The 23,073-nt window shown below is 33.2% G+C and overlaps 1 protein-coding gene across 13 annotated transcripts in view; it reads left to right on the forward strand.

Annotated features, from left to right (window-relative positions):
• Mycbp2 (MYC binding protein 2) overlaps window positions 1-23,073 on the forward strand; it is a 271,435-nt gene that overhangs the window by 218,330 nt on the left and 30,032 nt on the right. For all 13 annotated transcript variants that reach the window (XM_040281371.2, XM_040281372.2, XM_040281375.2 and 10 more), the window contains 11 exons: window positions 2,483-4,123; window positions 5,041-5,210; window positions 6,086-6,330; window positions 8,353-8,520; window positions 12,345-12,502; window positions 13,536-13,735; window positions 15,159-15,308; window positions 18,184-18,344; window positions 19,372-19,528; window positions 19,706-19,930; window positions 21,960-22,025. In XM_040281371.2, coding sequence (XP_040137305.2) covers window positions 2,483-4,123; window positions 5,041-5,210; window positions 6,086-6,330; window positions 8,353-8,520; window positions 12,345-12,502; window positions 13,536-13,735; window positions 15,159-15,308; window positions 18,184-18,344; window positions 19,372-19,528; window positions 19,706-19,930; window positions 21,960-22,025 — 3,341 coding nt within the window. The remainder of the gene's footprint in view (window positions 1-2,482; window positions 4,124-5,040; window positions 5,211-6,085; window positions 6,331-8,352; window positions 8,521-12,344; window positions 12,503-13,535; window positions 13,736-15,158; window positions 15,309-18,183; window positions 18,345-19,371; window positions 19,529-19,705; window positions 19,931-21,959; window positions 22,026-23,073) is intronic.

Raw genomic sequence — 23,073 nt, forward strand, 5'->3', positions numbered from 1 at the left:
ACCCACCCTTAGAATTAAATGTAACATAGGTATTATTCACCGTTCCATGTAACAACTATATAGTCAGCTATAACATGAGATAGGTAGTAGATAATCTTAGTCAGGAACTCTTCTCATTAAGTTTGAAATCCTAAAGTGTCCTTTTTAATAAATAAAGAAACTCTCAGTTTTCAGATTGAAATTTTGGAGAATGGAGTACCAAATATAAAATATTTACTGCCTATTTGTATAAATTCATCATTATATATGATGCAGCTTCTGCAATAAATGTGGTGATAAAGAACAGTTTCTAGCTCTTAGAATAATAAAAAAATAATACTCAAAATATCACATGCTCAAAATTGTGGTCAAAACTATGCTGACTTTTAACTCTTATCAAATATAATTTATTTGCTTATAAAATTTGCTCTGGACTGTTACTTGGTCAATAAAATAAAATGGGCAACAGCTTCTTAAACTACTTTTGAATAGTTTGAGAGTATCATATATCAAAGTCCATCTGTTTGTATTTTTCCAAGACAGGATCAATATTTGGAAATCCTTTTTTTGTGTATGATTTTTTTTCCACTAATTCCCACTCAAATTTAATTATTTCTTATATCTATGTTTAGGTCTGCCTTTGTGACACAGTGGTAGAGCATTTGCCTAACATGCATGAGGCACTGGGTTCAATGCTGTGCACCACAGAAAAAGAAGAAAGTACATATATGATAAAGGAAATTTATGATAGAATAATAAAGCATTGCAAGAAACCAAAGAACAGTATGTTCAGAATAGTAACTTTTATTTATTCAAAGAACCAGAATAATTATGCTAAACATTGACATGTAGGAATGGAAATAAATATTCAGTTCATCAGTGTGCTCTGCACCCTATTATTCACATCCTATTATTTTTTCTGTAGAATTATCCACTTGCAAGCCATCTAATGCTTAACATAGCAATAACTGCTATCCCTTCTGCCCTGTGGTCTTGGGAGCTGTTATTATAAAATGTAGATTCTTAGGGAATCTGAACAATAGTAGAAGAAAAAAATTAGGAAAATAGTAATTTATTGCTAATTCAACAAATATTTTTTGAGTATCTACTGTATTCCAGGACCCATTTTTGACATGACATCACTGAAGAATAACACAAAAATACTTGCTCTTGGGGACCTTATTTGAAGAGGACAGATTCTACCGCACTACTGTCCTGACATAGATTACATAGATTATAACTCCCTACACCCATACACAAAGCAAACGAAAGCATTTTTGTATGTTATACAAATTTGTTCACATCCTTTTCTATAAAAGCAAAAGAAATCTGTGGTCATAACCAGCAAATTAATCTCAATTTCCTAGGAACCCTCTTTCAGAAAATATAAGTACTTCTAACAAGATTTTCAGTTTTTTATACCACTTGAATCACTGCAGTCTGGTTGTTTTCCTCCTAGCAACTAATTAATAGTACATGAACTAAGACTAGGAGTTTTTATTTTAAGGGGAAAGGGAATGCTGAAGGCTGTAGCACTTACTGGGGACAAAGATAGCCTGGCTCTTAATGCCTCAAAAGAAAGCATAAAATCAGCAGAAAGGAGAGACACTGAGTGAGGACAGGATGCCACAAACAGATGGCTTCCATATAGAATTATCTAGTGTTTTGCTTTAGGAAAGGAAGGAAGGGAGGTTTGTTGTTTTGTTTTGTTTTGTTTTGTTTTCCCCCTTGCTCTTGTCATTTTCCAGACCCTCTTGTGTCAAGGTCCCTCAATTCAGACTTGTACTTCTCATCCTCAGGATACTGCCATTCCTCCTATTTCCAAAACCCATGGACTCTTGAGTTTTAATCAGCTAAGCTTATTGAATGAATGCTTATGGAATAGAGCTTGTTTAAAAATAAAAGACTGCCTGACTTGCATACAACTAAATAATAGCTTTAGGACATTCCTATGTTAACTGTACATTATGCTAATGCAATCATTAAAATAGGGTGTCTCCTAAGCTGTTCTTTATTAATCTTAATTGTATTCATTGTGCAATGGAAAGCAATAAATGCAGAAATTCAGCTTCCTAACTCAGCTTAAGGATGTGATGTTTTAATCTACTGGAAACTTAGCTTGATTAATTCATTTTGAAAACACATGTATTTTCATAATTTCTTATTTGAAAAAAATTAGATCTTTGGTCTTTCTTGTCCCTCACTGAACTTAAAATATAGTTGTACTAGGACTGAGGTTCTGATTGTCACTAATAATTCACAGTGGGTCCTTAGATAATATCCATTCAGTCTATTTTGCATCTGTGAAAGTTTTTAGTGGTAATGGTTGTATAATGATATAATAGAAATTTTATGAGAAATAGTTACCTTTTTTTCTTTATTCTTAAACATATGGCAGAAAATATAAATTTTATAGCTTTGTTTATTATTGTAGTTTTTAGTGGCTAAATTATCAGTGATTTCTGATTTATTAACAAGTTTCACTATGAAATGGATCATACAGGTGACCGAGGAAATATGTCGACATCTTCTAGACCAGTCTTGACATCAGGAAAATCAGAACTGTCCTCTAAACACAGCAGATCACTGAAACCTGATGGACGCATGAGCCGGACTACCACTGACCAAAAGAAGCCAAGGGGTACAGAAGGTTTATCTGCTAGTGAATCCCTTATGTTAAAGTCAGATGCTGCAAAGTTGAGATCTGACTCCCATAGTAGGTCATTGTCTCCCAACCATAACACTTTGCAGACACTAAAGTCTGATGGGAGGATGTCTTCCAGCTTCAGAGCTGAATCTCCAGGACCAGGTTCTCGGTCATCATCTCCTAAGCCAAAGACTCTCCCAACCAACAGATCTAGCCCATCTAATGCTAGTTCTCCACGCTCATCCTCACCACAAGATAAAAATCTACCTCAAAAAAGCACTGCTCCTGTTAAGACAAAACTTGATCCTCCTAGGGAACGTTCCAAATCAGACTCTTACACACTTGATCCAGACACCCTCCGCAAGAAGAAAATGCCCCTAACAGAGCCATTAAGGGGACGGTCTACATCACCAAAACCAAAATCAGTACCAAAGGATTCTAAAGACTCCCCTGGATCTGAAAATAGAGCTCCCTCTCCCCATGTAGTGCAGGAAAACCTCCACAGTGAGGTAGTTGAAGTCTGTACTTCGAGTACTTTGAAAACAAATAGTCTGACAGATAGCACCTGTGATGAAAGCGAATTTAAGAGTGTGGATGAGGGTTCAAATAAAGTTCATTTCAGCATAGGAAAAGCACCACTGAAAGATGAACAAGAAATGAGAGCATCCCCCAAAATAAGTCGAAAATGTGCTAACAGACACACTAGGCCCAAAAAAGAAAAATCTAGTTTTCTTTTCAAAGGAGATGGATCCAAACCTTTAGAGCCAGCCAAGCAAGCCATGTCTCCATCTGTGGCTGAGTGTGCCAGAGCAGTGTTTGCCTCTTTTCTGTGGCATGAAGGCATAGTACATGATGCAATGGCTTGTTCTTCTTTCCTAAAATTTAATCCTGAACTTTCCAAAGAGCATGCTCCTATTAGGAGTAGTTTAAATAGTCAACAACCCACAGAGGAAAAAGAAACCAAGTTAAAAAATAGACACTCACTGGAAATATCATCTGCACTGAATATGTTTAATATTGCACCTCATGGACCAGATATATCTAAGATGGGAAGCATCAACAAAAATAAGGTGTTGTCCATGCTTAAGGAACCACCTCTGCATGAAAAATGTGAGGATGGGAAAACAGAAGCCACTTTTGAAATGTCCATGCATCATACGGTGAAGTCTAAGTCTCCCCTTCCCTTAACTTTACAACACTTAGTGGCTTTTTGGGAAGATATCTCTTTGGCTACTATCAAAGCTGCTTCCCAGAATATGATTTTTCCAAGTCCTGGTTCATGTGCAGTTCTTAAAAAGAAAGAGTGTGAAAAAGAAAATAAGAAGACCAAAAAGGAGAAAAAGAAAAAAGAAAAGACAGAAGTTAGGCCTAGGGGCAATTTGTTTGGTGAGATGGCCCAACTAGCAGTAGGAGGACCAGAGAAAGATACCATCTGCGAGCTCTGTGGAGAATCACATCCATACCCAGTGACCTATCACATGAGACAAGCTCACCCAGGTAAATGACATTATTAAATATATATATATATAAATACTTTAATTTTTAATGAACTAGATTATTTCTAACTTGAGCTGCTCTATGAATTATGTCAAAGTATATGACAACATTTGTCCAGAATTTATAGTATCTGATACTGTCATTTTTATATAATAATAGGCTTTGTGAAAAATGGGTAGAGAAATTCGAATAGAGTGCTGATCAGGCAGTATAATATTACTTCATTTCAGTGTAATAAATTTTAAAATATTGTTTATTTTCTAAATATGTATTGTGTTGTCCAAAGGATGTCATTAAGAAATCACACAACAGAAATAATAACATGTTCAAACACAGAGGTATGATCCCAAAGTTAGATGTCCTTCGATTTTCGTATTTCCTGTTCAAAATTGCGAACTAAATGGATTCTACTGATTTCTTAGGGCTTTCCCTGTTAAAATGATGTAAGTTCTTTTATGAGAAAACTGCACTTTAGGAAAATATAAGGATTTCTATAGCATTAATCAATATTTCAAAATTCACCTAGAAGAACTAAGATTAACTTGCTTTCTCTTTCTTCATATTATACCCCAAAGTTTTATAAATTTAATTCCTGAAAATATGTCATTCTTACATAATATTTTATGTTTGTTTTGTCTATTTTTATTGACATTCTTAAGTAAATCTAAAGGTTACCAGATACTGTATTTCTTTTAATCTGCTTATCTAGAAATGGAGTATCTAACATTTGGCCATTATTTAATTAACTGTTTTTGGTCAAGCATGCTATTTTTTTTCTAATGTAGTTAATAGCCTGAAAAAAAAATCAGCTGCTTACTTGTGCTTACTTTAAGAAGGTAAATTTGTCATTAATATATAATAAGGGTCAAACTATTAAAAACCCTTGTAATATTTATTATTTTTGTTACTGTTTCAAGGTTGTGGCCGGTATGCTGGTGGACAAGGTTACAATAGCATTGGGCATTTTTGTGGAGGATGGGCTGGTAACTGTGGTGATGGTGGCATAGGAGGAAGCACTTGGTATCTGGTTTGTGACCGCTGTAGAGAAAAATACCTCCGTGAAAAACAGGCTGCAGCAAGGGAAAAGGTATTTTTCAATCCATTGTGGTTTTTAATGTTAATGATATTTATATACCATATAAGGCACTGGGTTTGTGGCTCACTGGTAGAGCACTTGCCTAGCACATGTGAGGCACTGGGTTCAATCCTCAGCACCACATAAAATTAAATAAATAAAGGCATTTAGTCCATAACTAAAAAAAAGAATCTCTGTATAATCATACTATTCAATCAGTTCCATATGGGATTTTTTAAAGATCAACTTATGAGCTCTTTATAACAGAAATAATATGCAAATTTAATATTTGTACTGGGTCAGCTATTTTTAATTTAAAAGATAAATTATGTCTTATGATAACACAAGATAACTAACCTATGGGACATATACCTCATTGACTCATAGGAGTCCTGGAAATTCAAGATCATTTCCACTAATGGCATACTAAACCATAGAATTTTGTTGAATGCCCCTCTCACCCCCCTTGCCACACATATATTGCTGGTTTCTTTAAATTGTATTTAGATTTAATGAGTTAGATTTTAAATTTCCCCAAGGATAGAAAGGAAATATAGTTTGTGTATAATATAAAGTAGTTTCAGTCAGTTCAGGAGAAGCATAAAGTGAATGCTATTTGGTAATCATTATTATTTCTAAATAGTTTTAGAAGTGTTTAATAATTTTTAAAAGAAATTCAAGGACTAGAGTCGTGGCTCAGTGGGAGAGTGCTTGCCTAGCATGTGTGAAGCACAGGGTTCAATTCTCAGGACCACATATAAATAATTAAAGATCTATTGACAACTAAAAAAATACATTTAAAAAAAAGAAATTCAAAATACATAGTCTAACAAATTAAAAATTTAAGTATAAGTAAGAGAAAACCACTTCAGTTTCTTCTTTGCCAGGTCAAACAATCTAGGAGAAAGCCAATGCAAGTCAAGACCCCTCGTGCCTTGCCCACTATGGAAGCTCACCAGGTCATCAAAGCCAATGCCCTCTTCCTCCTGTCCCTGAGCAGTGCTGCGGAACCAAGCATTCTGTGTTACCACCCTGCAAAACCATTCCAGTCACAGCTGCCCAGTGTGAAAGAGGGCATTTCTGAGGATCTTCCTGTGAAAATGCCTTGTCTTTACCTTCAGACCTTAGCTAGGTAATAAGATTTGTCTGTGTGTGTGTAGTGTGTGTGTGTGTGTGTGTTTCACTACCTTTGGATTAACAGCTACTGTTAATTAACTGATATCAAAAGGTAGTTCTGTATTTCCTTTGATGATAGGGAACAACATAAGCAATTGTGTAAAGTAAAGAATCCTCCAGGAATTTATTTTCTGCGTTGCCTTTAATGGTTTCTGAGTTTCCTTGGCTGGCCTATGATTGGTAGGCTATTCATGTTATGGGAATAGGTATTTAATGGAAATACTTTGTCAATTTGTAATTACTACTAATATAGAATATGTATTAGTAAGATAGTAACTATGTTTTATTCTCTGATAAGCTGACTTCAGTCTATTAATAGGGGGAAATGCTAACGTAGAAAGAAACTAATGTTTCCCTCTAGTAATCTTTCAGTTTTAAAATTATTCATTTGGTTAACATTAAATAAGTACCAAGTAGGTATCAGCTTTATGCTAGGTTCCAAAGACCCTGAAATTAATACAATAAAATCCTGACTTCTGGAATGTTCACACTCTTGTGGGAAGATAAACATGTCATCAGAACATTTACAATGTCATGTGAGGCATACTCTGTTAGAGCATAAAAGAAGGAAAACCCTTGAATCTTCCCAAAGAAATCAGGACAGGCTTGCCACAAAGTCTAATCCTTTAGTAGAGTCTTATAGAATAAATAGATATCCATCAGGTGATTGGAGGACAGTGATTTCTGGCAGAGTATCCCAAGTGAATAAAGACAAATGAAATTGCTACACATTTGAGGAGTCACAGGATTGTTAAAGGATTGGTTGCTGGAGGAAAATAGTGAAATACTGCTTAAAAGAGTGAACCCAGGTAATGTGGACTTCTGTAGCTCATGCTAAAGTTGCATTTGATTCTGTAGGCAGAAGAACCAGTGGAAGAATTTTAAACGGGGAAATATATGAAGGGTTTGCAATTAAAAAGTCACTTTGTGAAATGTGAAAACTAATATGAAAATTGGAAGAAAGGGCATAAAAACAGATGGAGAGACTTGTTAATAGTGTATTATTTTCCTACATCGAACTTGGTGTTACAACCTATACTGTCACACATTACACACTGTCACTCCAAAACAGTCTTTCATATTTCAAATTCAGATTTTATTTATCAGCTGACAGATGAAAATTTTTAGATATTGCCTACAGTTTCAATTTAGAAAGTGTTGTCCTCTTTTTATAGCAGAGTTGTATGGTTTTTAGAAATGTTTATAGTTACTATTGCAATAGGGCAAACAAAAAAGGAAACAGAAAATGTGAGACTGAGTACATTTGAGTCCAAGGTAGAAATCATCAGGCATGCCAAATACCACCTATGTAAAGCCTCAGGTAGACCATTTACTGGACTTAGGTTAGTAATAATTTGTTCCAATCTGAAAAAGAATGAATCAATTTTTTAAATGTAAAATATTATAATATAGAATAATTATAGATTTTATACTTTTAGCTGTCAGGGGATAGGACATCTCCTAAACCATGGAACATTTCATATACCTAATATTTTCCAAATTTGACTCATATATGTTTCTTCCCCAAAAGCTACCACATGTATTTCGAATAGTTCATGCAACAAAATCTGTGAGCCTGCACTATGGCATTGATGATAGGGAATGAGAAGAAAGAATGGTTGTGAAGGGAAACCTAGCATCATAGGCCTTAGTGATTAATGATGGTTGATCATTACAACACTGAGATATTCTAACCTAAGCTCCTGGATGGTTGACCAAATACTAGAAGATGGAAATATTCTTGATAGAAAAGAAAATGGGCTCAATTCTGGATTTAAAGTGTTTGTTTTACCTGGAATATCTATATGTAAAATTATCAGACTTTTATTACTACCTGCTTACATCTATCATTCTTTTAATACTTAATCTTTAATTGTAGATTCACATATGCTGCTTTGCCTTTTTTAAAGGAGATTAAAAATGAAGAGGATCTGTGCTGCCATCATACTCTTAAGTTCTTGGGTTTGATTTAATACAGGCATCATCATGAAAATTTTGTGGGCTATCAAGATGACAACCTATTTCAGGATGAAATGAGATATCTGCGTTCAACATCTGTACCTGCTCCTTATATATCAGTAACTCCTGATGCAATTCCTAATGTATTTGAAGAGCCAGAGAGTAATATGAAGTCTATGCCTCCAAGGTATTTTAGTTCTCTCTTCTCTATTTAATCACCAATATTTGGTGGAAGGAAGACTTTGAATTAAAAAAAGAATGTTCTAGATCTTTAATACAACCTTCTGTTTCAGCAGGGACAGTGAGTCACTGTGGAGTAGTATGAAAAAGCATGCTTGTATGAATAAAGCAAGGTCCTTGACAGGAGAGGCAGACTAGCTTGAGAGAAAAGATCAACTAATGATGTAGTAAGAGATTATATTATAAGGTATCATACCATTTAATGTTATAGTTAGGCAAAGTAGGGAAAGGTTAACTTTGAGGCAGTACTCACTCATTTCCTAGGACAAGTGGCACTGAAAATAAATCTTAAAATGTCTTGGATTATTGCTTACAATGCCTCCTTGGTTAGGTATGGTAATGTCAAAGCAAAATGCTTCTTGAAAACTGAATAGAAGCATGTAGCCATAGTACACAAGGAAATTGAGGACCACTGAAACTATTTTAGAAGAGGAATTCCATGATAAAAATGCAGAAATAGTCTCGCTGCATCAATCGAAAAACAGATAAATTTAATCAAAGATTTCAGCTAGGTATATAGAATTGGATTATGTTTACAGTAGTTATGGAGGAATAAAGGAGATATTTTGTAGGAAAACAGTGAATGTGACCTGATTAACTGGATAATGAGAAAGATACATTTAAGAAGACATCAGGATTTCAGTTATGTATAGCTGAACATATCACTGGAAAGAAAAATATTTGCTGCAGGAAGAGCGAACATGCTGAATAAGATATGCCAATGTATTAATACTATATAGTCATAATTATCATAAACTGAAATAATAGATACTTTAATAAGCATGATAGAACTTATATACCCAAATGAGTGTTTTTCATTAAAATATTTGCAGCTTTTGCCCTCATGTGTGTGAATCACTCCTCAGTTTTTTGTGAGCTGCTCTTGACATTTTCTCCAAAAAGTATAGTGCAGGCTTTTAGATCTTTAAAGAAGATAACACCTTTTAGAAAGAGTGAGAAACCATTCTGAGACTAGTCTGATAAGTATGAGTCATTGAGTTATTATTAATCTTTCAGTTCAAAGAGTATAAACTTCTAGCTAAAGATATGAAGTCAACTCCTCTTCAGCAAAAGAAGAATATTATTATAAGTATTCTCAAGCAGTGAAAAAATTGATAATGACATAAGTATAATAAAACATAAGCTCAGATGTGAAAATGAAATGAAAAGCAGAACGAAGTAAAAAGATATATTGCAGGGGCTGAGGCCAGGGCCCAGTGGTAGCACACTTGCCTGGAGTGTGTGAGGCACTGCATTTGCTTCTCAGCATTGCATATAAATAAATAAAATAGAGACATATTTTATTTATTTATATGCAAGATACATCACAGAGTAAGAGAGCAGACCAACCATCAAATTAAAATTATAAAACTAAGAAATTAATTAGAAGTGTTTATAACATCAGTCAGTGGAATGATTTGAGATAATACAATGAGTAAAGAAAAAGGGACAGATTATAGCAATTGGAGTGGAAATAACAGATACAAACAGGATAATCCAACATAAGAATAACTGATGTCTTTGAAGTAGAAAACACAACTAATACAATAGAATATTTATCTAAAGCTTTAATATAAAAAGAATCTTCATAAAAAGTACTAAATGATATTAGGAAAATTTTACTACATGTTACTATAAGAAATATCTTAAGTTACTAAAACTCCAGTGAGGAAAAAAAGGGATTTTTCAATTATCTGAGCAAGGCAAAACAAGTCATTTTGCAAAAGGAAAGTAAGACCCAAAACAGACTTTTGTATTATAACATTGAAAGAAAGGATATCTCTAAAGCTTTATATTGTATTTTTTTTAGTTGTAGATGAACACAATATCTTTATTTTTATGTGATGCTGAAAATCGAACCCAGTGCTTCACATGTGCACGGCAAGCACTCTACCACTGAGCTACAGCCCCAGCCCTCATATTGTATTCTTTGTAAAAGCACTATTGTACCACAGAATCCATAATTAATTATGAATCAATCAGATGAGTCAAATGGTTAATGAAAAGCATGTTGTAAAGACTATACAGTGTATAGTAAATATAAGATGGTACCAGAACACAAAAATGTAATATTTACAAAATCCTAAAGCAAAGAAACTGTGACCCAAGTATTTTATTTCCAGCTTGCTTGAGATATTTTCTGACATACAATGATTTGGGGCATGTAGCACCTTTGAGTTGTTCTTGAAAAAAACATCTTGACAACTCTTTGTTATTAAAGATGGTGAACAGTGAATCCGTTAAATCAGTGTTTCTCAACTGGGGGTGATTTTTGTCTCATAGCTAGCATCTGACAGTATTTAGAAACAGTTTTGTTTTCCACAACTGAGCTAGTTCAACTAGTGAGTAGAAGCCAATGTTGCTAAACAAGATAGTCCTTACAACAAGGAATTACCTGACCCAGTGTACTCAGTTGTGTTATCAATAGCCATCTTTGCTTCCTCCCTTGGGTTTTGTTTTTTGTTTTGGTGTTTGAATTTTCTCAGAAGCATTATAATTTTTATAAGAACAGATCATTTTTAAAAAATTGATTCTTAACTCTTTTTTAAGTTGATAAACTGCCTCTAAAAACAAGATAGTAAATCCAAATGTAAAATGAAGTATCCCACACACAGTCATTTTGGAACAAAGCAGCCAGACTGCCATTCAGGCACATTTATCCCAGATGGTTATGTGTAGCATTCATACTCTATTTAAAACAAGAATTTTTGTCAGCTCAGAGAGGTGGTAAATAAATAAACCACCCAGGAAGTTAGCCACTTCTTAGAATATATGTAAACTTGCAGGGAGTGGTAAGGATTCCAAGTTCAAGGTCAGTCTCAGCAACTTAGCATGGCCCTAACTCAAAAAGAAAAAAAGGGCTAGGGGAGTGACTTATTAATTAAGCATACCAAAAAGAAAGAAAATATATAAGCTTACTGAGGGATATAGGATTTCACATCTGGCTTAAATGATGGAAATAAAACAACTCCAGAACTATAGGTGATCAAAAATGTCCCAATTTGAAGTGAGGTGACAGAAACAAAGAGCACATGGAAGAATAGCTTGTAGATTTGTGCTTGAAAAATCAGAAAAGGAAAGTAGTTTAAAAAAAAAAATCTCCAAAAGAAAGTTATATAGTCCTTTTTATAAAGTTTTAAGTATTTTAATGTTACTAAAATAAATAGCAAAACATCAGTTATTTAAGCCTGAATAAAAATCATTGCATTCTTATGGAGAATGTAGGTATAATAGAATAATACCAAAATCAGTGTTACTTCTCATTATACTATGATATAGCTGTGCTCTAAAATGAGCTTTGGGTAGCACTTCCCAAGAGTGAGAAACCTAATAGAACACTCAACTACCAAAAGAAAAATGCACTAAGTTTTGATTTTATTAGGATTGTGCATGAACACAACCATTTCCTTTCGTTCAGTACACTTATGATTATGTCTGCCTGTTTTCTCAGAGTATCTTGTCATGTGAGTTCCACCCCAGTGCTTTTGATTATAAAAGGATATTAGGATATTTGATAGCTTTTCTTTTTTGTTTAAAATGTAAAATTATTTTAGAAAATCAAAAACTTTAAGATATAGTTCTGAGATCAAAATTTTCCTATATTTGTAAAGATTAAATTATGATATAAAGAGAAATCATCAAGTTGACTTTTAAGTTTGTTTCTTCACACAAATTCAGATTGAAATATTTGACTACACTATTATAAAAGAAGTATAGTTACACTTCACTTTTTGTCCTAAGTTTTTACCTGTGTTCTTGATATATCTGCAGTTTGGAAACCAGTCCCATAACTGATACCGATCTGGCAAAGAGAACTGTCTTCCAAAGATCATACTCAGTTGTTGCTTCTGAATATGATAAACAACACTCCATTTTACCTGCACGAGTTAAAGCTATACCTAGAAGAAGAGTTAACAGTGGAGACACTGGTAAGTATATAGATAAAAAGAAAATTGAGTGATTCAACTACTGAACATAAAAAGAAAATTGTTTTCTTTGCAGGTAATTTTTAAAATGTAATATATGAAGGAAGCAAATGGATTAATTTCTAATATGGGATAGACAATCTATGTGACCTGGCCATAACTGTGCCCCTCTAAGTTTTGCTTCTCAATTGGAGCAAATGTCCAAAGATCATTTAGTGATTATTCAAGAATAAATTGACCTTTACAGTCTTACTTGTAAAATGTCAAAGCCAACTGTTGGCTGCCATTAGCTCCTCCACCAAGCTTCAGTGAACCAGCAGTTCCTATGGCTTATAAATCATGGCTATCTCCTTACCCTCATAGAAACATACAGCTCTTAAAGTTACCATTACTCTGAGTAGATTTAAAAAAAAAAGAATCTTGGAGATATGAGTAACCCTTAATCAGTAAATAATAATAATAATCTGTATAATCTGGACCAATTGCTGTCAGCAGCCTCAAATTAGTGCTGGGGAAAGAAACCCAAGAGAAGAGGATATTAATGGTGATAATTTATTAGGTAAGCCATTTATAAAAATGAAGATTTGAAGTTAAAATAATAGGCAGATAATTATGTATCTTACTATTGAAGATCTTCAAGAAAATAGTTTTAGAATCAATGATTTATAGGTTTGTTAACAAATATTTTGGAACTTAATTATTGAGATATCTTTTATAAAGCAGTCTTAGAAAATTGTAGACATGATGTGTAGATTCCATTTAGGGAAAATATAAATCACATAGCTTTTTACAAAGTGTGCACTTTGGATTCAGCCATGGTTTCACCACCTCTACAAATAAATAGCTGTATACTTCTATGAAAGTATTTAATCTTTCTCAGCTTCAGTTTCTTTTTCAGTAGAAGTTGTAATAGTTATGATTTGTGTCATGTGCTTAAAAGTGCTGTAATTGAATAAGCTAAATATTATTTTCAGTATTAAATATATTAATCAGATGCACCACCTATGAAAATTAATAATTTTTGGTTTTTTAACAGAAGTTGGTTCTTCCCTCTTGAGACATCCATCACCTGAGCTTTCCCGCCTAATCTCAGCCCATAGCTCTCTTTCCAAAGGAGAACGAAATTTCCAATGGCCAGTTTTAGCCTTTGTTATACAGCATCATGATCTAGAAGGTCTTGAAATAGCAATGAAACAGGCGTTAAGGAAATCTGCTTGTCGAGTTTTTGCTATGGAGGTATGAATACATTAATGAAGGTAGTGATTCACAGATCAAACAAATCACATGATGATTCTGTATTTAATGGTGCCATTTTTTAAAACCGAGTTAATTGCTTCAAATTAAAAGCCATTTGAAAAGCCTATTGAAAATATCAAGTGTTCACATCAAAACTAAACTCTAAAGTTTGTGGATATGAATTAATTTAGAATTCTGTGTTTAAATACTCTAAGGAACTTTATTTCTGTATTACTTTATTATTTGAATCCTGAGATTTATCTTTTTTTAAGAAGCTTTTTATTTTTTTTTTTGAGCAACATAAACACTCCTTTATTTATTCTTTTTTTTTAGTGTATTTTTTTATTGGTTGTTCACAACATTACAAAGCTCTTGACATATCATATTTCATACATTAGATTGAAGTGGGTTATGAACTCCCAATTTTACCCCAAATGCAGATTGCAGAATCACGTTGGTTATACATCCACAATTTTACATAATGCCCAATTAGTAATTGTTGTATTCTGCTAACTTTCCTATCCCCTACTATCCCCCCTCCCCTCCCCTCCCCTCCCTTCTTCTCTCTCTACCCCATCTACTGTAATTCATTACTCTCCTTGTTTATTTTCCCATTCCCCTCACAACCTCTTATATGTAATTTTGTATAGCAATGAGGGTCTCCCTTCATTTCCATGCAATTTCCCTTTTCTCTCCCTTTCCCTCCCATCTCATGACTCTGTTAAATGTTAGTCTTTTCTTCCTGCTCTTCCTCCTTGCTCTGTTCATAGTTGCTCTCATTATATCAAAGAAGACATTTGGTATTTGTTTTTTAGGGATTGACTAGCTTAAGAAGCTTTTTATATTTAGAAAATCATTTCATTAGAATCAAAAAATAATCATACAAAAAGGATGAGAAGTAGGACTTTTGATTTATAATTTTAGCAATAACTACTTACCCAGATTTCCATTTTCTGGAATGATTAGATTACTGTATGTCACAGGCCTTAATATAGAAAATCTTTCTTCTTTATCATAAGTGTAATGAATAACTTGACACCTCATTGATGGGAATGATACGAGTATATTTAAGTAAAATGGTAGCTTGTGTAGAGCTTGAGAAATATTCTATTTAAATCCTAAACACAAATTAGAAAAAATGTACTTGAGTAAATTAATATTAATTTTAATATTAATATTAATATACTGATATTAATATAAATTAATATATATTTCCTCTGTTATATTTTTTAAAGGAAGACCAAAATTATTGACTATTTCAAGTTATTTGTGCTTTTAGTGAAACCAAGTTTAGTTTTCTATCATCTGACCTTGAAGCATGTAGTCCATGAAGTTACTTCATTTCTGAGTAAGGAAGGTCCTACATTTTATAACTCATATATTTTTTTATTTTTATCTTGGACTCATTTGATCATTTATTCAGGCATTCAACTGGCTTCTGTGTAATGTCATCCAAACAACTTCTCTCCATGATATTCTGTGGCATTTTGTGGCTTCACTGACTCCTGCTCCAATAGAACCAGAGGAAGAAGAAGATGAAGAAAATAAAACAAATAAAGAAAATGCAGAACAAGTGAGATTTTATTTTTATTGTCCATATTTCTATAGAAACTGAATAGAACACTCTTAAGTTAGTTTCATAATTTGTATGAAAGCATTCAGGGATTATCTAACCTGAAAAAATGTGTAACATTTCAATGCTATGGACAAAGTATTAATAATACTTAGTGAAAGTTTTCTCTGTAGCAAAGATGCTGATAGTCACATCTCATTGAACACTACTATCATACTACTATCATAAAGCAATCAACTGAAAGATGCATACTGTTATGGTACAACATATGATAGGTAAACAGAGCAAGACTATTACATAGAGAATCAGTAGCTGGGAAGACATTTATGTTCTAGCTCAATCACAGGAGTAAGTATGAGGAAGTTTGCTAATGTGCAATTTAAACCCCAGAAAGGCCATGCCAGAGGAATATGGACCACATCTTAGCATTAAGAGCAATGCCTAAAGTCAAGAACCAACTGAAATAATCTCAGTCCAACCAAGCTGAATGCTAATCCTTGGCAGAATATAGATGGCCTGCTCTCTCCCTGAAAGAACAAGATACAATAATCTTTAGAAAGAAAACACAAACCAGAACTTTTATGATGTGTAATCAATAGATATGCATTACAGGAGGCAAAAAGTGATCATCTTTTACTTAGCTTACTGATGTAGTTCAAAAAGTTTGATGAGCTCACATTGGCAACAAGATGGATACACAAACATACTTTGCTATGGAGTAACAGCCTGTTGGAGAATGATTTGGCAAAAATCTAGAAAAAATTGGCATTAAAAATGATGCAGTAATTCTACTTTTTTGAGTATTTCCTGTTGTGTATGCATGTGTGAAATAACGAATATACAAGTTGATTCTTTACAGAATTTAAAAAGATATATTTGTTTAGTTATAGTTGGACACAATACCTTTATTTTACTTATTTATTTTTTATGTAGTACTGAGGATCAAACCCAGCATCATGCATGTGCTAGGCAAGTGCTCTACTGCTGAACCACAACCCAGCCCCCATAATTTTTTATAAAAGCAAAAGATTGAAAACAAACCGAAATGACTATTGTGAAATAGACTGATGAAATAAATTGATATTTTTCTTTGTTGGAAGACTATACAGCAAGATAATATATATTACTACACTTGTAATATATAATGATCTCTAAGGTAAATTGTAAACTGTTTAAAAAGAAGAAGAAAATACAGAGAAATATGCTTAGAGTACTGCCATTTATGTAAATAATACTTATAGACCAGTTAGTAATATGGTATGCTGTAATAGGAATTACAAGTGTAGGTGACTGGCTTATCAGGACCAGGAGTCTCACTTTTTGTGGTATTTTTTTCATACCTTTCAAGTGTTTTATTATGATGTATATTACCTCAAAAGACTTGGATCATGGTAAGTAGTCTATAATAGTAGGCACTTTCATTATTAAGCAGTTTTATTTCAGTTCAGCAAGTGTAAGGTACTTTGTGCAAAGTTATTGGAATAATTAAAATAACAATCACTACTTTCTAAGTATTTTGATGACCTAATGTGATATAAATGTGACATCATATTCTTTATAAAAGTAAGTACTTTATAGAAACATTTGTTGAAATTAGAAGAAACTATTTTGGTTTAGGTGGAATGGGGTACATTATTCTTAAGTACATACCACAGAATAGATTTTGACCATGGTGCGTATAAGATTCTGCAAGTGGAAAAAACACCATGAGCAAAGACTGAAATATGAGTTTTAGAAATATGAATCCAATCAAGAATTTGTTTGAAAAGAAAGTCATGTTTTTTTCAGTTGATTAAATGAACTTAAAATTTTTATATCATCTAAAAAAGCCTGGTTTTTTATTATTCAGTGGTAATTTTTAACTAAATCATCATAGTTTTTCCTAAAATCTCTTTAAAAAGCAAGTGCCAGACCTATTAAAATAAGAAAAATCCTGGTGGTTCATAGGCCAGTTTGAGCATTCAGATATTTTTGGCTTATATGTGTTTAAAAAAAATCAGCCTTTTAAAATAGATATGACTCTTTTACAATAATTAACTGACAAACTTGCTTTTGATTTCTACCTTAGAAGGATCCATGAGTATATGAATACCCTCTCTTAATTAAAGTGAACTGCCTCACTCTGGAAAGACATTCCCACGTAATATCCATTGGCATGAGCTGTTGAACTCTGAATTCCAAGCCTGAGACCTTTAATGGCCACCGCCCTCCCCTCCATACACATATGCTCTCCACTTCTCCCCATCAACTCCAATTTGGGGCCCACTTAGCTCTTGTACCTGTGTGCTTCATTCACCCCTGCTTTAAAACATATTTATTGCTCTGCTAGGATCCAGTTTTAACTAATTTCCTTTCTTTGGGAATTTGAAGTACTCTACTGTTTTCCATTATAAATGTTATTACATAGGTAATAATATGAAAGACCTGACTGACATTAAATGCAGAATGAAATCCAATCTGTCCCTCTTTCCAAGCTGTGGTTCTTCTGCCTTAAGGAAGGACCATTTTTGTCTTAATTCACATTAAAACCTCATAAAAATGTCATATGAACTAATGGTGACCTCAACTTCTAACATGTTATTTTCTCATATATAAATACATGCACAATTTATGCATATATACACATGCATATACATATAAATTCATTCTAATAATGATTTATTAATACCCTAGAACTGATGTGTATATATGCTACTTGTTTGCTGACTTTGTGAGCAGTCTTACTGCCTTTTCCCTAGAAATATTACAGATGTAATTAGATTGATGTTATTTATTGTATGTATTGGGTATAGTTTGAGTATATATAATATTCTTTTGTGAAGAAAGTTTATTCTAGCATGTTATCTGATAGACTTACTTTCAATTTCTATTTTAGGAGAAAGATACAAGAGTGTGTGAACATCCACTCTCAGATATTGTGATTGCAGGAGAAGCTGCTCATCCATTACCACATACATTTCATCGTTTACTTCAGACAATCTCTGATCTTATGATGTCTCTCCCTAGTGGCAGTTCATTGCAGCAAATGGCCCTAAGGTAATTTTGTATAGATATCTTCTAGATACTGTGGGAGAAGACATTTTATGGAGTATTCAAAATACTAAATGCTTGAAAAACATCTTTAAATTAGGTAAGATTTTTAGGAATCCCTGTATTATGTTAAGTGATGTCTCCCTCCTTCCTGTCCTTAGCTCATACTATTTGCCCTTCTGTAAAATGTGAATAATATACTTCTTAGTGCTCTAAATGATCCTTTTAAAAATCTCCCTCACTTTTCCCTATTTCCTATATCTTAGATCATTTTAATGTCACCAAAGAGAAGAAAAATGAAATCTCGTGAACCAAACCAAAATAGTGTTTTGACTTGAAAAAAATCTGAAGAAAAATGAATCCCAGTTACATGTAGTCAATTTTAAAACTACCCTAAGAAACAGACATAATGTTAAATTGAAATCTGTTGAAAGCTTGCATTACTTTTACATGTGAACCTATTATTATGTCAATACACTGGACTTATGGATATAATTAAATCCGCCTTTGTTTTATATAACAAATAAGTTAATGAAATGATTCAACTTCCCACATGCCTAATGATAAGACCAATGGAAGAGTGAGAATTTTGTCTCTTCATACAAAGTTTGAACTGCAAGTTGCATTAGGCCCTAATGAATGAGTATGGAATTATAACAAATAAATTTGAGAAGCTGTTATAGTTGGTGTAACACTTGCCTATACCATTATCTTTCTTGCTTTTATCACTTTGATTTTCATATCTTAAATTTCCTATATTTAAAATGAGTGAACTTTTCTAGATATTATCTTATTCCAAAGAAATTACCTTTATTTCTCCAAAATAAAAAAAATTTTAAAAAGCCACTAGTAATGATTTCATTCCCTCATATTTTGAAATTTCTACTTTTTACTAGAGCATTAAGATTTCTTGAGATTTAAGCTACAGAATAAAGTAACTACTATAGAAGTTTCTTAAATATCCCTAGAAAATAATTATTTCACATATCACGTATTTATATTGCTTATTTGTTTATATTGTTTATATTTTTAGATGCTGGAGTCTCAAATTCAAACAATCTGATCATCAATTCCTCCATCAGAGCAATGTCTTTCATCACATTAACAATATTTTGTCAAAATCAGATGATGGAGATAGTGAAGAGAGTTTTAGCATCAGTATACAGTCTGGCTTTGAAGCTATGAGTCAGGTCAGTCATTCAACAATTTCCTGTTGTTCCATAGTTAATAGTCAACAGTGGATTAAAGGAAAAACTGTACTCAAATAATTTGATTCTGTCTTACATTATTTATTATCATGTATCTCTTTTCTCATCAGGGAAGATCTCTTTTTGACTATTATGAATAGTTATATTTGTCTCTGATAGGAATTATGCATAGTTATGTGCTTAAAGGACTTAACCAGCATTGTTGACATAAAAACTTCGAGCCGACCTGCCATGATTGGAAGTTTGACAGACGGTTCCACAGAAACATTTTGGGAATCAGGAGATGAAGATAAAAACAAAACTAAGAACATCACTATCAACTGTGTGAAGGGAATCAATGCCCGCTATGTATCTGTACATGTAGACAATTCCCGAGATCTTGGGGTAAGAAAGGGAACTTAATTTATGGCTCATTAGTTCTTTTGAGACTACTAATAATCTTGCACTCATTTCTGAATATAACAGAAAGATTTATCACTTGGGACTTCAGATCTTAAATATAAAAACAGATTAATATGACTGGGCGCACCATGGACTATCAATCTAAAAACAGGTCTGATTACAAATATACCATGACTACAGCTAAGCAATACAAAAATCTATAATTTTATTCTTCATGATCTTTTTTATTTCAATTTGGTTTGTTTTTTGTTTTGTTTTGTTTTGTTTTGTTTTTTTTTTGGCAATACAGGGGACTTAAACCAGGGGTACTCAGCCATGAAGCTACATTATCAGCCCTTTTTATTTTTTATTTTGAGACAGTGTCTCTGTAAGTTGCCCAGTCTAGCCTCTCAAGCTTGCCTCAGTCTCCCCACTTATTGGGATTATAGTCATATGCCACTATGCCCAGCTTTAAGATTCAGCAGAGAGATCCTCTCTGGGTAGCTTCACTACAGAAATAGAGTTCCTAAACTAAAATAGTCATAATTTATAGTCTCCTTGGTCGTAGTATATCTAACGTGTTTCAACAGAATTGAACATTGTTTCATAAAAGACACTGAACAGAGGAAAAGAGCCCAATTCACTTGAGCCAAGAAGATAGCACCATCTTCTGGACTACTATTTTTCTATCCTCATTCTTGGAGAAGTATAGTTCTTGGAAATTTTTTTCCTCATAATAGATGTGACTTGCTGGCAAATATAGTTTTAATAAATCTCTCTGGATCATTGCCAAGCAGTTTTTATCCATTTACATTTTTCCTTTCCCAGGAAGAATTAGAAATGGTGGAGAAGGGTCTCAGATAAAATGGAGGTAAAGCCTACCATGGCAGTCCAATGTGCAATCAGACCATCCATAGCAACCTTGTAACTCCAGTACATCCCTGCATATTAGTTTAGTCCCTGGTGTTGAATAAGAAAAAGTGGCTTAATTAATAAATTATGAGCTTATTTGCTCTTCTGATTAAGAATTTCAACTGCTACAACTGCTTTATCTTATGAGAAAGTTAAATGTCATAAATCAAAACATTTTCTGCCTGGAACTCACTGCTCAGTACAAAGTTATCTTTGACTCATGGAACATTTTACACCAGGACATACTGTCCTTCAGAACAGTGACTACAATTAGTTTGACATTATGTCTTTTCTAAGAGGAAAGAGTTATAACAATATTCATTTTTAAATTCTCTATAGTGTATAAGCTGACATCTACCTTCCTTTTAAGATACTACTTCTATGTTATATATTATCCTTGAGCCTTGTACCTTGAGCCTGGGTTCCCCTAAACTGCACACTAAAGAGCCTTATTCAGAGTGTTTGTTGATTTAAGTTGCATCAGCCTATAGCATTTATGGTTCATAGCACTCCAAAGAATTAATATATTAATCTATTGTGGACATGCATTATATAATACTTATTCAATCTTAAGATCTGTCATTCTAATGCCTGAATGACTTATTTTCAGTATTTAAAGGCACTGAGTTTATAAGGTTTGATATTTATTTTTTTGTGTAAAATGTTGCCCTCCCTAGTATGGCAAGTTATATTGAGAGCATAGAACCCACTGTTGTAAAGCAGGCCTTGTGGCACTCATAAGTATCTGTTATTTACTACCCTTCCTTCTTTTTACTTCCAAAATTTTTGAGAATATAGCAACAAGAATGGGACATGAATGGCAAGCAAAATTATTAAAAAGCTACATAAAGTTATGGAATTTAAATTATTAGAATTTGGATAAAGAGAGGTAATGTCAAACTGTGAGAGCATATGAAGGAAGGTTGAAATGTCACATTTAAGATAGAATTTGTGAGAAGACTACAACTGTAGAAGTAATGGTTAGTTGGATAATTAGTCTGAGGTCAATTAGGAAGGACTATTAAAACAGACAGGAGACCTTTTATGGCATTGGTTGGTGATAAGAAATTGTAAGTTCTGAAGTAGGAATAAAGCCTAACATTGGAATTTTCTCTTTTAGAATAAAGTTACTTCAATGACCTTCTTAACTGGCAAAGCAGTAGAAGATTTGTGCAGAATAAAGCAGGTAATTGAAATTTTTTTCAATAAACATTTGTTACCTAGGGAGAAATTTCTTCTCAGCCTGTATTGTTGAGTTCTAATTTGGGCACATTACAAAGTATTGTAAAAAATCATCTTAACAGTAACTTGATAGCTAGTCTATATGTTGGAACAGTAACAAATGTCTCTGAGCTAGATATTGCCCTAAGTATTCCCCAGTCATGAGGGATTGTATTGGGCCTGCAGTCCTCCACTCCCCACTTTTCTACAGACTCAGGTACCTTAAAATTCATTACAGATCTGATTCACAATTAACATTCTAATTTACCTACACTTTAGGTTAAAATGGGTTATTATCTATTCTAAAAAATCTACCCTTTATGGGCTGGGGTTGTGGCTCAGTGGTAGAGTGCTTGTCTTGCATATTTGTGGCCCTGGGTTCAATCCTCAGCACCATATAAAAGTAAAGATATTGTGTCCATATACAAATAAAAAATATTTTTTAAAAAATCTACCACTTATAACACCACAGTCATATCCAGGTTTCAAGTCAATTAACAAACCAGTTCTACAAACAAGTTAAGCTTTGTTTGGGCATACCTAGGATTGTGAACAAACTCTCTTAAGTTGTGAAAGCTGTTCTTTTGGGGTTACAACTCATTCAAGAGTTGACCAGTTTTTTGTTTGGTTGTTTGTTGGTTTGTTGTTGTTGTTTTTTTTTTTAATTATATTGAAAGAATTAATTGAGGTTTCAGATGAAACAAAGCAGAGAGAGCTTCATTGTTGATCTTGTGAGTGTTTCTGACAGTCCCTATAGGTAAAGTACTGTCATGTAAATTGTTGCTAATTGTTTTACTCAAATAACTTGGTGTAGGCCTAATGGTAGTCAAGCCTAGATTTTAATTCTCAAGTCCATCACTTACTCAGGATCTCTCAACTGTGTTAACCACATTTTCCTCTTCTGTAGGATAGCTCCTATAAATAATACTACTTAACCTCACAAAATTTATATGAGAAATAACCATCACTCTCTGTAAAGTTGTTTGTTATTTGAGGTTGCTGTTACTAATGTT

Source organism: Ictidomys tridecemlineatus, chromosome 6 (assembly GCF_052094955.1).
Source record: "Ictidomys tridecemlineatus isolate mIctTri1 chromosome 6, mIctTri1.hap1, whole genome shotgun sequence".
NCBI lineage: Eukaryota > Metazoa > Chordata > Mammalia > Rodentia > Sciuridae > Ictidomys > Ictidomys tridecemlineatus.